General features: G+C 41.7%; 1 protein-coding gene across 1 annotated transcript in view; it reads right to left on the bottom strand.

Moving 5' to 3' along the window:
• The window catches only part of LOC126996721 (aconitate hydratase, mitochondrial-like), a 7,020-nt gene extending 2,400 nt beyond the window's left edge, over positions 1-4,620 (bottom strand). The window contains exons 1-3 of the mRNA XM_050857467.1: positions 3,300-4,620; positions 2,220-2,448; positions 498-623 (exon numbers count right to left, since the gene is read on the bottom strand). Coding sequence (XP_050713424.1) covers positions 525-623; positions 2,220-2,448; positions 3,300-3,373 — 402 coding nt within the window. The 5' untranslated portion in view covers positions 3,374-4,620 and the 3' untranslated portion in view covers positions 498-524. The remainder of the gene's footprint in view (positions 1-497; positions 624-2,219; positions 2,449-3,299) is intronic.
• Positions 4,621-16,869: the final 12,249 nt, after the last annotated feature.

The following is a 16,869-nucleotide window of genomic DNA, read 5'->3' as shown; positions in this document are numbered from 1 at the left end:
CTATTCTTGCATTGCATAATAACATGAATGTTATACTAATACATTCTACTTGACATGATTTTTATGATATGATGATTTATGAATAAAATTTCAAAATAAATCTTCTGTTGTTCTATGTATTTACTATCATCAGGGATTTCATGAAATAACTGTAGTATCATTTCAGTAAATACATCAAATCCCTAGATATTTTAGTAATTTCATGAAGTCCCTAAGTGAAATAGTAATTTCACAAATTCCCTGAAAGTTTTAGGGATTTCACGAAATCCCTAGTTTCACAATCTTACTGTAACATATATATGAAGGAATAAAATCTCTGCACTTCAACAAGGGAGGTTTTGAGATAACTTTTAGGGGGAAACAATTCTGCTGTGAACTGTAAAAAGTCCCCAAGCACATATAAGTGGGGTATTTTGTTGCCCTTGAGCTGTCTCCTTTGTTGTGAAAAATATATCAATAAACAAATGAAGTAACAGCTGTGATTCCTTGTGACCCACCTGATGAATAATCCCAGAGCCAGGCTTTCAGAATCCAACTCCATACTTGGCCCCAGCAGTAGCCAGGAAATTGTAGACCTCTTTGCTGATTTCAATGGCTCGCTGGAGATCCTGAGAGCCATCGATCTGTAAGTCAGGCAGTGTTAACCCCTTGACTGTGGATTTCCTACAAGAAGACCTCGCCAAGCTACAGAAATGGAACAAAAAGTGGCTGCTACAATTCAATGAAGAATAGTAATCTTGGAGAATCACAAGCTACAGATTCACAAAGGAAAAGTTGGAAAGTTTGGTTTAGTCGGCGCAACATCTGTGGTTATATGCCGGAGACAGACAGGCGGGGAAGGAATTATAGGAGAAGGGAACAGTTGGAAAGTTTGGTTTAGTGGGCGCATCATCTGTGGTCATATGCCGGAGACAGAGGGCGGGGAAGGAATTATAGAAGGGAACAGTTGGAAAGTTTGGTTTAGTGGGCGCAACATCTGTGGTCATATGCCGGAGAGAGACAGGAGGGGAAGGAATTATAGAAGGGAACAGTTGGAAAGTTTGGTTTAGTGGGCGCAACATCTGTGGTCATATGCCGGAGAGAGACAGAAGGGGGAAGGAATTATAGGAGAAGAGAAACAGAAGAGGGAAGGAATTATAGGAGAAGGGAACAGTTGGAAAGTTTGGTTTAGTGGGGGCAACATCTGTGGTCATATGCCGTAGAGAGACAGGAGGGGAAGGAATTATAGGAGAAGGGAACAGTTGGAAAGTTTGGTTTAGTCGGCGCAACATCTGTGGTCATATGCCGGAGAGAGACAGAAGGGGAAGGAATTATAGGAGAAGGGAACAGTTGGAAAGTTTGGTTTAGTCGGCGCAACATCTGTGGTCATATGCCGGAGAGAGACAGAAGGGGAAGGAATTATAGGAGAAGGGAACAGTTGGAAAGTTTGGTTTAGTGGGCGCAACATCTGTGGTCATATGCCAGAGAGAGACAGAAGGGGGAAGGAATTATAGGAGAAGAGAAACAGAAGAGGGAAGGAATTATAGGAGAAGGGAACAGTTGGAAAGTTTGGTTTAGTGGGCGCAACATCTGTGGTCATATGCCGGAGAGAGACAGAAGGGGAAGGAATTATAGGAGAAGGGAACAGTTGGAAAGTTTGGTTTAGTCGGCGCAACATCTGTGGTCATATGCCGGAGAGAGACAGAAGGGGAAGGAATTACAGGAGAAGGGAACAGTTGGAAAGTTTGGTTTAGTCGGCGCAACATCTGTGGTCATATGCCAGAGAGAGACAGAAGGGGAAGGAATTATAGGAGAAGGGAACAGTTGGAAAGTTTGGTTTAGTCGGCACAACATCTGTGGTCATATGCCGGAGAGAGACAGGAGGGGAAGGAATCATAGGAGAAGGGAACAGACCCCAGGAGACGGGACACAACTCCCGATTAATACCTGGTACAACGCTGGGTGGACAGGGGCTACGTAGGGTATCGGAAAACCCGCTCAAACTTTTCCACTCCGCCCGGGAATCGAACCCGGGCTCTCTCGGTTGTGAGGCGAGTGTGCTAACCACTGCACCACGAAGCCCCCCCTCCCCCACCATCCCATCCTGACACACCATATCTTATATAATAACTCATTTCCACTGTATGTATTCTCAATTGCTGTGCTGCATTCTATTGTTTCCTTTTTTTGTGCCCTTGAGCTGTCTCCTTTGCTGTAAAAAAGAGAGAATACTTCCTCACCTGTGCTTGTATAAGATGGTCACAGTGGATGGTTGATGGTACGGTGACCCTGGGCAGTCCAGAGCTAATGAACTGAAGCATGGCCATCTGTGCTGTGGCGTCCTGCATTGCAACGCGGTCTGGGTGGAGCTTGAGGTAGTGGGACTCGCCTCGGACGATTTCTTGGTTGGAAGGATCGGACAGATGAGAGTACAGCACTTTTTCCGAGAGGGTGAGAGGGCGGCTCAGCCTGGAAGGGGAAGAAACAGCCTTAGAAAGATCGGTTAACTCCTTGGCTGCAGATTTCCTACAAGAAGACATCACCAAGCTACAGGAGTGGAGCAAAAAGTGTCTGCTACAATTCAATGAAGAAAAATGTTAAGTCCTGTACCTTGGGAGGGGATATCCAGCACACCAATACCACATGGGAAACACTCTTGCATAAGGGGTTTGGACAGTATAGGGATGAAAGAGTGAAGATGCTGGTTAACTCTTGCATAAGGGGTTTGGACAGTATAGGGATGAAAGAGTGAAGATGCTGGTTAACTCTTGCATAAAGGGTTTGGACAGTATAGGGATGAGCATGAGTATAAAGTCGTGTGCAGCGGGGCCGCGGGAGGGGGGGAGGCATGCAGTTAGTAAGTTCAGAAGAGCAGTCAGCGTGAAAATATCGATAGAAGATAGAAAGAGAGGCAACATGGCGGCGGAATTTTAAAAAAAGTAGAAAGTTTGGTTTAGTGGGCGCAACATCTGTGGTCATATGCCGGAGAGAGACAGAAGGGGAAGGAATTATGGGAGAAGGGAACAGACCCCAGGAGACGGGACACAACCCCCGATTAATACCTGGTACACTGCTGGGTGGACAGGGGCGTAGGGTATCGGAAAACCCGCTCAAATTTTTCCACTCCGCCCGGGAATCGAACCCGGGCTCTCTCGGTTGTGAGGCGAGTGTGCTAACCACTGCACCACGAAGCCCCTTGATATTTAAGAGGTAGAAGACTATTAGTAAGAGGAAGAGAGGAGGATTTGATGTATTCTTGAAAATTACATATTTATGAACAAACATTTCACACTGGGTCAGCTTCAAAGCCTTTCACACACCTTTGTTGGACGATATCTAAGTTGGCCTGCAGCTTGGGGTAGGGCATCTCCGAGCTAGGGTCCAGGTGGGACATGGCAACCTTCTAGGCCGCAGAGATCAGCGGGGAGACGTGGAAGCATCGTGCCTGGACCTGGCCACGGACAACACTCCCAACACTCTGTGGGGGAGGACGAACATGTCAACATACAGCATATTGGAACATAGACATTATTAACCCAGTAGCAACGGGGATCATGTTTCTTAATGGTCCCTCTAAGCAAGAAAAATGAGGAAAAATCATCACTCACACAAACCATTTCATAATATATATCAAAGCGTTTGTGATCAGATTATGTATCATCTATTTTGGGAGGTTTATATCATGGCACAAATTTGGCCCGTCGCTGCTACACGGTAAAGCCACAAATTTGGCCCGTCGCTGCTACACGGTAAAGCCACAAATTTGGCCCGTCGCTGCTACACAGTAAAGCCACAAATTTGGCCCGTCACTGCTACACGGTAAAGCCACAAATTTGGCCCGTCGCTGCTACACGGTAAAGCCACAAATTTGACCCGCCGCTGCTACAGGGTAAAGCCACAAATTTGGCCCGTCGCTGCTACACGGTAAAGCCACAAATTTGGCCCGTCGCTGCTACACGGTAAAGCCACAAATCTGACCCGTCGCTGCTACACGGTAAAGCCACAAATCTGACCCGTCGCTGCTACACGGTAAAGCCACAATTTTAGCCCGTCGCTGCTAGCGGGTTAAAGCACAAAAAGTGACACTGTAGTGCTGAAAACATGACACAAGCGCACGGATGCTATTTCTACGAGTTTACAACGCGGACTGAGACTAGAACCAAGAATTACCCGAGACCAAGTAAGAACTGACCCAAAATCTTGCAAAATTCTTACTTTTCTTGTTCTGGTGTGTCAGATTTTAAAGAATTCCCCCCAATTCTTGGGCTGGGTGCGGCCACTGTTCTGCTGGCCGCACCTCCATAGGCCTATGGCGATGACCATTTCCTGAGTTTCCTGTGGGTAACCCTGCCAGGTGAGGGTGGACATGGAGCTCACGAGGTCACTGTTGTGTTACTGTTGCCCCCCAGACCATGTTAAAGCATCACTGTATGATAAGTAAGAACTTCCCGGAATGAAAACATCATCGCCATCGTTAGAAACAATTGAAACGATGCCATTTGTCAATATTTTGTAGAGGAAAAGGACGTCTTAGCCGTGTAGCAGCGAAGGGCCAAAGTTGTGCCATGATATAAATCCCCAAAACAGATGATACATAATCTGATCACAGATGCTTTGATATATATTATGAAACGGTTTGTGTGAGGGTGATTGTTTCTCATTTTTCTCGCTTAGAGGGACCACTAAGAAACATGATCCCCACTGCTTCCACCACCGGGTTAGGAAACTGTGTCGCATGCAATGACGCTAAGTAGCCAGTGCTGAAATGCTCCTAATGAACTGTAGATCCCGTAATTGTGACAAAACTAACGCGTGTCGTCCTTGACGGTATTGCTATTTTAGTGCAATACGTTTAGGCCGCACTCACACCCAACTCACCTTATAAAATATGAAGACTGATCTCCCTGCTGCACCGACCTATCCCATACCCCAGGGCCCCAAAGGACAAGGATAACCAGCGGGTCACTTTGCTAGGATGGGGTTTCAGATTTAGTGGTCTGAGCCCGGTCGGCTGAGGTGAGGCCGGCCTTTGGTAGTACAGTAATCCCTAGTTTATCACGGGGTTTAGGTTCCAGAACCCCCCGCGATAGGCGAAAATCCGCGAAGTAGCGACCTTATATATATTTTATTATTTATATAATTTATATATTATATTTTATATATATTGTTTATATAAGCACGCATACCTCTGTGAATCTGTACTTCGTCATTTAGAAGCCTTTTGAATCTGGTTGCCCAGAGAGAGAGAAAGAGAGAGCGAGAGCGCGCGCGCGCGCAGAGAGAGAGAGAGAGAGAGAGAGAATTAGACATAACAAGTAGTACCTACCTATTAACCCATCGGCTGTGATTGGCACGGATTTGGCTTTCACTGGTAGCCTGGCAACATATAATCCCAGGTCTTTCTCTGCCTCTGTGTTGGATAATGGAGTGTTTCTCATGTGGTATTGGTATGTTGGATATCCCCTCCGAAAGTGCATGGCTTTACATTTTCCTTCAGTGAATTGTAGCAGCCACCTTTTGTTCCATTCCTGTAGCTTGGTGATGTCTTATTGTGGGAAATCCACAGTCAAGGGGTTAAACAAGGACCCACGGCTCAACAAGCTATTTGAGCCGATCACTTTCCTCACTTTAGAAAGACTACAAAATGAACACACTGGCTTCATAAACCACAAACACAAACTAGCAAGAACTGTTGTTTTATCGCCACCTTCATCAACAAACTCCCTATGTCATGTTTTTGACTTTGGGAAGTTGAAAAAGCCGTCTCATTTTGGTAATCTTCCGGTCATGGGCAGAAGAGTTGAGAAAGGCGACTTTGAGGACACGCACACCCCAGACAAAGGCAACTCTGCCCAAAGGTGTGCACCGCACCATGGCGGAAAACTGGCCGAGGAAAATATTTGGAAATACACGAAAAATGGCTTACCAGGCAGACTGTTACGGGGTTGAAGACGTGCTGACAGTGTGCTGATGGTGTTCTGATGACGGGGTGACAGTGTGCTGATGACGTGGTGTCAGTCTACTGATGTGCTGACAGTCTGCTGACAGTGTGCTGACAGTCTACTGACAGTGTGCTGATGAAGGACTTCTCTCACCACAGTCTGTCACTTTGTTTCGGACTTGATTTCGTTTGTGTCACACGCCCAAATTCACTTTCCATGTGGGTCGACATCACCCCTGGGGGCATATTGGCCTGGGAGAGGCTAGGCTGACTCACAAGTCGACGCTCTGACCCATGTGAGCGTATAGATGCACACGGGAGCGTCCTTTCAATTGCAATTAATTACGGTAATTTGCAAACGCGTCTGACGCGTCAACGGTATATGACTGCAAATCGCTTTTAATGCGTGAGACGCGTCAACGGTACTCTACGGGTTAAGAACTTCGGCAGTCTGGCAATCTTCAAGAAAGCGCTGAAGACTCACTTATTCACTAAATCCTATGACTTTACAAACGTGAGGATCAGGGTTGCAGTAAAGGAAACAATTGAAACATATTCTCCTATTTTTCAAAGAATTACTTCACATACGCACATAGGTCATCCACAGTCTTTTCTGATACTTTGATTTAAAGCTGCAGTCATTTTTCTTTGAGCAATTTCAGTGAGGACATGTCCAAAACATGACATGATCTGGTTAGACTGTTAAGAGACTAGACAGAGTTGTGGTGTGGTGCTGGCCATGGCTGGCTGGCTGGCTGCAGCTGGTCAGTCTTAGGACTGGCTCAAACAGCCAGCCAGGTTACTTCAACATGTGTTTTAAACTAATGTAGACAATATTGAGGTTTACGTTCATTTAATTATTTTCATTTATAAAAAAATATATAAAATCAACTTAGATAAAAAAAATCTGATTTGAATAAAAAAAAATCAATTTTTTTTATTTAAAAAAAATCAACAACCCTGGTGAGGATTGAGGACAACTTTAGGTGCTAATGTTAGTGTTGTAATGTTGGCGGCCCTGTGGAGCGCTGCTGCGGCGGCGGACCGGGGCCTGAAACCTCATCACCGGTGAACGGAAACAGGTAAACTTGACATGGGTAAGCTTGGGTGTGATTCTGGAATATTACCAAGCTGTCACCTCAGTAAATCTTAAGAAGTACACTCCACCCCCTCCAACACCCAAGCCCCCCTACCCCGCCAAGACAAGCCTGGGGACCTGTGGGGAACCGGGGTTTTGGAGGGGGAAGCCCAAATCACTGAAAAATGGGCTTCCAAAATTTCCCTAGAAAAATCTCAAAAGTAGGGAAAGTTCCTAACGCATACTCTTGTAGTCTATTCCAATATGACCTAGCATTCGGTCTGTTGACGAATGTCAGGCATGTCATTGGATGGTGGGCATAGTGGCCCCCCCCACCCCACCCGCGCTGCGTAATTTCTGACGGGCCACGCCGCATGTCAAATATATTTAAACTACTCCAACCGAACTTTACGACCTGCTGATGAGGGGGGCTTGGCCCCCCTCGACCCACATGTATATGCGACTTCTTTCTGCGAAGAGGTATTTCTCGCAACACCGGTTGCACCACCGTCGCGGCCGCCGCCACAGGAGGCTGCACTTTTGTCAATATTATCCCATATTTTCAATAATAAATAGTCCTTGAATTGGATTTTGAAAGCGTTTCCATGGTTGTTGAACATTTGTAGAAAAGATATATGAATAGCTAGTGTTGTTTCGTAAGGTAGGTAATGGATTGAAATACTGGCACAGTACTAAAACTATTCCTAACCCATCATCAATCCTTGTAGGGAACCGTTGTTTTGGTGGTGGAAGGACAAATCACTGAAAAATTGGCTTCCAAAATGTCCCTAAAAAAATCAAATATAGGGAAAATTCCCTAGTCTAAAGTAAGGAAAGTCCCTAACGTATACTCTTGTAATTTATTCCAATATAACCTACCAGCCGCCGCAGCGGGTCTGTTGACGAGTGTCGGGCGCGTAATTGGATGGTCACTGTAATGGAACCCCCCACCCCCCACCGCCGCCGCCCCAATCCGTATAATTGAGCAACTCTTGGGAAATGTCATGTTTCATAAAAACATATGGTACAATACTGACGGTTAACCCATCCACTTCTTGTAAGTTGATGGTAGATCATTGTTAGCGAGTAGTTTGGGGTACAAAATGCAACAGATTTGTGACAGCTGTCATATATGACCCGTTAGTGACCTAACGATTGCTACGTATCACCCTGGCCTCCATTTTACTGAAACTATGAGTACGCGCGTCGAACAATATCCGGTTGGTTTGTGACACGTGACAAGCTTCATGCGACCGCTATTCACAAAACGCACATATGTCACACGCACGGGTCATTATTCGATTCAATTTTGGATAGTAATCGGTCCTTTTGTCTAACTACATGCATACCAATAAAGAGGTTGAATAGTCAGACAACACTTACCGAGAGGTGAAGTACAATGATATTTTGAGTGAGAGAGTGAGACTCTGGTCCATCCATCATGGCGGCGCGATGAAAATTGACTGGAAACATGCCTACGTGGTGCTGCCTGCGCAATTCAACCCGCATAGCTATACATCCTGAATATAATCTTTTAAAATTATAAAATACAAATACTTGCGCCATTATGTGCTTTAATATAGCGAAGAAAAAACCGTAGAAATCATAAAGACTGTTTTATGTCCGAAATTGTAATGATCCATGTGCGTACTGACTTGGGAACTATAAAGTTTGTATGGTGCACTGCAAGGCAGGTACGAGGCTCAGTCTGTGCATAGAGGCGCTCGTGAAACAATAACAATGGACTTAGAAAATCCAAGCCACCCAACTTTATAATTAATGAGGCTTGCCCCCCTGGCCCCTCCCCAAGGTAAAACGTATACGAAAATGCATTATAATTTAAATTCTCTCACGTGCTAATTTACTACGAATATTGGTTTGGAGTGGTGCTCCCTAAGATTAAACCTGAAATGATACCAAGCTGTCACCTCAGCCACAAAAAGCTTGAAACAGGTAAACTTGACATGGGTAAGCTTGGGTGTGATTCTGGAATATTACTGACCCATCACCTGAACCTCCCCAAAAAAGCTTGAAATAGATAACCTTGTAATACGCACTGGATGGGCGTGGAGGCGTGGGGGCACTGGGTGGGCGTGGGGGCACTGTGTGGGCGTGGAGGCGTGGGGGCACTGGGTGGGCGTGGAGGCGTGGGGGCAGTGTGTGGGCGTGGGGGCATTGTGGGGGCACTGTGTGGGCGTATAGGCGTGGGGGCACTGTGTGGGCGTGGAGGCGTGGGGGCACTGTGTAGGCGTGGATCGAGGCGTGGGCGGCGTGGCAGACTCCGCAGCGTTGCTCTGTTTACTAGGGGTGGGCAGGTACCGGTACCAGTACCGGTACTAACGGTACCAGCTAAACGGTACGGTACCGGTACCAGATTGCTCGGTACCGGTACCAGTTGCTCGGCTTTATTTATTGGATTTATTGATAATTCTTCATGTCCGATTTTTTTTTTAGGTTGCTGCTAAATATTGTTATTGTTATTAGACTATGATCGAGTACATCCATAATAACTATACATGCTATTTTTCTATCGAAAAAATAAATATTCGCTGGAAGGATAGCGAGACGGCCCCGCGTCCAGGAGGACGCGAGTTCAATCCCCGACCGGTGCCACCAAGCTGGGATTTTTCAGCCGCCGCCGAGTGGCTTAAAAACTACCCACATGCTGTCCAGAAGACCACCTATCAACCCGGACTCTAGATTCTAGGATCAAAGATGAGCTCCGGGAGGGCAGCTTGAGCCAATGCAAGATGGCGCCACTATAAACACTCGCCTGCGCCAGAACGGACTGGGCCGACCATCAGGACCCACCGGAAAGAAGCCTTGGACCGACCATCAGGATCCACCGGGAACAAGCCTACCGGCGCAATAGGCCGCGACGTAAAAAAAAAAAATAAAAAAAAAATCAGAGAGAGAGAGAGAGAGAGAGAGAGAGAGAGAGAGAGAGAGAGAGATCACCACTCGTGAGTGGATATCTCGGTGATATGGGTACTCGACTACTCGATCATAGTCTAATAACAATAACAATATTTATTAGCAACCTAAAAAAGAAAAAGAATCGGACATGAAGAATTATCCACTAACTCCAATAAATAAATAAAATAATAAAATAATGGAAACGGGAGCTGTGATGGAAACGGAAAGCAGGACAAAATGGTGGGAACTTGGGGAGGCGGTCAGCGGGGCAGTGACTCAGCGTCTACACCAAAGAGACTATACACCAAGAGATAGTGGTATGTGGTAGTTCTTCGGGCGTGCGGAAGTAGCGCCATCTATTGCAGCCCACCAAAAACGTCACTTTTTAGGGGTAGCTTTACTATTTTTAAAGTACCTGCCACAGCACCCCATCCAGCCTTTATTTGTTATTTTCATTATTGTAAAATGATTTACGAATGGGGTAAAGAAAAACATATTTGCTCTTATGTTTTATTAATATTATTTACACTATATCAATTTGTTATTTTGGGAAAATATAATGTGTAGAAAGCATTTTCTAAGTATATATATATATATATATATATATATATATATATATATATATATATATATATATATATATATATATATATATATATATATATATATAGTGTGTGTGTGTGTGTGTGTGTGTGTGTGTAGCAAATATATCCAGTGCTTCAAATACAAGCAAAGCATACAACATTCTATGATTACTACAATGCCTTTGCAACATGCTCTTAGCTGAGTAAAAATATCATACTGCCACATAATGGCAAGCAGCATTGTGCACTGTTTGGCAGGGCAGATAACAAAAGCTAAGCATTACAAGTGAAATAAACAATGGCAGACACCCAAAGCTTGTTAACTGAACATGATCTGATTTATAACAGGCAAAATCTACTATGGTGTATTACATGCAATAATAACTGTATAAAAGTTGCAAGGCACATCAATATAAAAGCATCATAAAACATGCTGACATACATGATGGAGGATATCAAGAAGGTAACACATGAGTTGTCTTAAATGGAATGCAATAGCTTGGTGGTCCTGGGAGACAGCTGGGCATGGAAGTAAAAATGGAATGTAGGACACGGTATGATCTCACAAGCTCTGACCTTGGCATCAGCCAGTGTCCTGAAGATATTAAGCTCAGTAGGCACAACTATGCAGTGGAGGCACATATTATGATGAAAGCAAATGAGACAAAAACCGGCAACTAATAGTGTAAGAAAATAGCAGGAAAGTTATGCTGCAGTATGTGACATACCAAATTACAGGGCAGAGAGTGATTTGTTTTTCAAGGGCTACATCAGTAAACAAGTAGCATTTATTGCAGGAACAGTAAAACAATATTTGTTTTTTAGCACACATTAAAGTTGGATGTAACAAAATCATTTGAAATGAAACTCCTTGAACTAGACAATTCAACAAACCACTCTGTCTCCCCCCAAAAATAAGCATTATTTTTCACAAGCCTTACAAGGCATTAGTCAAGAATATCAACTGGCATTATATTTTGTCAGAAAAAAAAAAAAAAAAAAATAAATATAAAAAAAAAAAAAATAAATAAATAAATAAATAAATATATATATATATATATATATATATATATATATATATATATATATATATATATATATATATATATATATATATATATATATATATATATATATATATATATATATATATATATATATATATATATATATATATATATATATATATATATATATATATATATATATATATATATATATATATATATATATATATATATATATATATATATATACCTATGTGATTATATCATATAAAGCAGAAAAAATCATAACATGCTATAGTACAAACACGATTACTCCTGAACGCCACATCAATGATGCCAGCCATGTGATGAAATTATATGCTGTATTTCACATCATGAAGCCCAGCCAAGTGTCACTGCAGCACATATTAGGTAAGGCAGACACCAAAAGCTTGTTACCTGAACAAGATAAATCATAACAGGCAAAATCCACAATAAAGCATTGCATACTGTTTGGCAGGGCAGATAACAAAAGTTTCCAAGCATTACACCTGAAATAAACAATGGCAGACATCCAAAGCTTGTGAGCTGAACAAGATCTGATTTATAACAGGCAAAACCAACAATGGTGCGTTACATGCAATATCTGGCAGGGCAGATAAATAATTCCTTGCATTACAACTGGAAAGAAAGTGGCAGACATCCAAAGCTTGTTTAACTGAACAAGATCTGATTTATAACAGGCAAAACCAACAATGGTGCGTTACATGCAATATCTGGCAGGGGAGATAAATAATTCCTTGCATTACAACTGGAAAGAAAGTGGCAGACATCCAAAGCTTGTTAAATGAACAAGATCTGATTTATAACAGGCAAAACCAACAATGGTGCATTATTTGCAATATTTAGCAAAGTATATGGAAAAAATTTCTTGGCATAACAAAAGCAACACCAAATAATGGCAAACATCCAAAGAGTGGTGGCATGGTGATAATTTCTGAAAACAAAATAACATCAAAATCAATTAATAAATTTATTATAGGTACCAATTAATACCAAAAACATTTGTTCAACATGCTGCAAGAAATTAGGGAGTAGACCTCACATGCAGGATAGATTTTCAGCTTCAGAGATAGGCAAAGCAGGCAATATATGATTATTATGTTGCAATAGACAATGAAAAAGCATTGATGCATTAAGCTAGAAAAAAAATCACTTGAAGAAAACATAAGGCACAAAAACCCATCCCCAGCTGGCGTACATGCACACCATTCTGTTACAATCATGCACACTATCAATCCTGAAGACTGAAATATTATGCTGTAAAAGAAACTTATAAATATCATGAGTAAATTTATATCCCTGATTATTATTATTACTAATGCTGCAATTTAATTAATTTCCTATTTTTTTTCATTTTGGGATGGGTCTGCTCCCTATTCCTCCATTTTAGTTTGTAGTATATCCTTAATTTTATGTAGATGAGGTGAATGTTTTCAGTTAGCTGGGTGGAACACAGGTGCAGAGGACTTAGAAATTCATGACTATTTAATTTAGACAAGAGCATTTGGGTGACTCTAGTGCCCAACATTGCCTTCTACAGTGTTGCCTGGAGAATGGCTTCAACTTCATGAAAGTGTTTAAATGTTTAAAAAATGGAATATCTGGATTGTTAGAAAAGGCTTTAAAATAACAAAATAAATTTCTGTTGTCAAGTTGTTGTTTTACATCCAACAGATGCTCCCTGCAATGTTGACAATTATGTTTTTTCAAAAATTTTTTACAAGTCCAGCCAACTACATAAAACAAAGCATTGACCTCAGCAGGTGGCATGCTTGCTACTGACTCCTCATTGTCCGAGTCAGTATCTGAAGGGGGCAAATCTGCATCACAGTTTGAGGTTACGTCAAGGAAGTATGACTCATCCGCCTCACAGTTACTTGTCTGGGGAACTTGTGAATAATAATTGGTCATTACTGACTTGAGGCCCTTCATAAAATTGTAGGCAGTGGGATGGTCACAGTTCCCAAATCTAACCCTCAGTCTGACAAACAGATTTTCAAGACAGTCCTGATTTAATCGCCGAGTGAGGAGGTACTTTACTTGATAACTCTGCAGATCTTGCCACAGAGCATCAAGTGCTGTCAAGTTGATGAGCCAGCCATTTACACAGTGAATGCGTACATGAGGTGGAGCACAGACCTTTAATGACAACAAGTAATCTTTAGTCTCTTTTGTGATTTTCATATGACATGAATTTGAAGTAATGGCAGGAAGGGCATCTTTATAATTATAAATGGATGAACTATTGAAACAATCAAACAAAATGTCCACCTTATCTATGAATTCTGCAGTATAGATGGCTTTCTGTGGTAGCATTCCTGATGTTGAATGAACGAAAATTCCTGTCGCCACAGTATGACTCATCACTTGGGCAGCAAGATTGACACACATTTTTTAAAAGCCTTCACCACACATATGTTTGCTGCTCAATTTAGGAGCAAGTCTAATACTTTGTTGCTGATCTTTTTCAAAAAACTTTTTTATGTGATCCCATGAAATTTTTTTTTCTCCAATTTTAATATCATATTTGAGAAGTGTGTTCCTCAGGCTTTTCAAAAGATGTGGAGAATCAAAAAAAAAGTGAACCTTCTCACCATCGACTGTAAAGGAAGGATTTTCAGTTGTCATGCCAAGAGTCTGGAACAAGGAACGATGCACTCCCTCTTGATCACAAACTGTAAACATAACTCTGTGTCCCGTGTCCTTGACTTTTTTTATTGCTGTTTCATACAGTTCCCTGAATTTACAAGTTTTAATCCCTCCCGAATAAAAGAAACATCCTAAAACAAGTTTCCATTTTTTCAATAAGCCCTTAACCATGAACACGAGTGCATGATTTGCTGGTTTCAAACTCTTCCCATGCTCTCCGAAATCCTCCCTTCCTATGATAGAATCAGAGGCTTTGTCAAAATGCAATGATTCTTTAATACTCATGGCATCAAATGCAATCCCACAAAGTGTCTCTTCTTTTGACAAAGCCTGTGCTCTTTTCTTCAGGGCTGTCAGAGTCTGTTTGCTCCAGCCAACATTTAGTGAAATACCCCTGAGCCATGAGTGAAGTGTTGAAACTGAAGGCAAGTGAAATACTGTGCTGAGAAATCGATAAGCCTTTGGACTTTGATAGTACAAGGCCAGAGCAAACCTCCTCTCTTGTACCCCATATCTCCTACCAGGCTTAGATCTTGCAGCATGTTGAACCTGTCCTTTGAAAAAATCCACCACTTTTGGATCTAGGAAATTGCTGGCTTTGGCCAAAAACTGCCCAGGAGTGGTAATGGCCTGAGCTTTGAGCTGCCTCACCTGCCGGCGCAGACGGCAGACCGTCTTCTGCAACAATTGCAGTTTTGATGTCTCTGAAAATGCATACACCAATATTAAAAGTTAAATTTCACAGCACTCTTCTCACAATTCTAAATAATAAAATATGTGCATGTTAATGCATTATTATTGCTATTAGGACAGTGAATCCAAGCAATGACATTTTATCTGCACGCCAGCTTAGACTGGAAAGGCTTTAGTTAGATTACCTGACAAGAGTAGTATTTCCAGATGGGGGAGAGGGTACAACTGGAGACTTGACAGAAATAATATCAAGATCTACAAGCACTGATTATCCATATACATCTCTGGTGTTCAATCTCTACTGAAACATACGTCAAAATGGTGCCACACTAAAAATCTAAAAATTCTCTGTTTCTGCAATGTTAGTCCTACCCAAATCCTGCCTGCTATCTAACTTTCCTTTTCACAATTATAATCCATTAAACTGGTGGTCTCCGGGATGTGCCACTTTACCCAACAAACTAATCCTTATTACTTATTAAAACCATTTGAACACTTGCATAGATCATAATTCAATTATTATCCCAGCTCTTCCACATGTCCATCCAGTGTAATGTGGGTGATGTGGAATGGTTCAGCCTCATGTCTCCCATGCATACATTAAGTTTAGAGAATAATATTGTTCCTTGTAGCTCCCATTTCCCTGATACTCACGACTATCCCTTTAAGAATAATGTATGAAGAATCACATTTTTTGGTTTCATAATACAAGGAAAAGCCTGAGTATGTGATTAAAGATGGGATATTAAAAAGCAAGGATATTGACCTCATTTCTAGGGTGCTGCCATACTTGGGAGTGAATGGTAAACATGATCACATCAGTAGCATGGACAAATGTTTGTTAGTGGCACTTCAGGGTTATGCTACCTCTTCAAAGCTTGACCAGTCATGGTTTAAAGTGGAACAGGACAAACAAGAGACAGGCAGGTATTTGTGGACACTACTGTTACTATCAATTGCCAACCTATGGCAAAATTTGAACCTATGCTATCAAGAACATAAGACCTATGTTCTGATCACTCACTACTGCCATAAGAATATAATAAACAGTTTAAATGTCATTCAAAATATCAACCTTTTTACATATATTTTCTTAAGATATGTACTGGTGTAACAGTTAAATATTGAACTCAATTTGTATGCAGGGATGTGAGGTATATTGTTAAGCTGTAATGTTTCCAACACATTAAATGTGGTCATAACAACACTGAACAGTAACTAGAGGATAAATTATCACTGAGCACAAGAGGTTGCTTACTGTATTTTGGTGAGCTTGATGGCCGAGTCGGGTTTCCTCCAACCCCTTCAGTTTCACACCCTGTTGAGAGGCAATTTCTTAATCACAGTGAAAAATGGATGCAAATGGTCACTAAAATTAATTATTATACTTGGCATCACAAATTTTGGCACAGAATTTAGAGAAGGACTACCAGACTTGGCGTGAGTCTCTGTTGAGGTAAATGATCCCCTTCACTCATTGGGCTATATGTACATTGTTTTAATGTGCATCATTGTTACGTTAAACGATGATGATGCTGATGATGTATTATTGTCTTTTTTTGTCATTTTATAGAGCAGGACTACTAAAAGTAAGGCTATTAGCATCAACTTTCTCTCTAAATCAGCATTGCTATCAGCTATATGTACAGTTATTCTTATAATTACTCTTCCTGCTGATAATGGAGATGCATGTCAGGATTAAGCATCACATACAAGGAAAGAATTGTTATAAAGGGAAACAGGGAACTTTTAGGTTCATATAATAGACAAGGTTTGTTATACACAAAAAAATTGGATGCTTCAGATGTTAAAGATTTTTGGATATAACATCACTCCCCTCCTCCAAATTGGTTCTTTAAAGCAAGGGTTGACTATAGCTGATTATTTTTTGCGGCAGGTTTCATGACACTTTTTAATGCAAAGCATCTGGAAATTAATGATTATTACGAAATACGTCTCATGAGTAGCTACTAAACTTGA

This window comes from Eriocheir sinensis, chromosome 11 (genome assembly GCF_024679095.1).
Source record: "Eriocheir sinensis breed Jianghai 21 chromosome 11, ASM2467909v1, whole genome shotgun sequence".
In the NCBI taxonomy this organism is placed as follows: domain Eukaryota; kingdom Metazoa; phylum Arthropoda; class Malacostraca; order Decapoda; family Varunidae; genus Eriocheir; species Eriocheir sinensis.
Note: the sequence above shows the minus strand (reverse complement) of the source record. Positions and strands in the feature narration are given on the sequence as shown.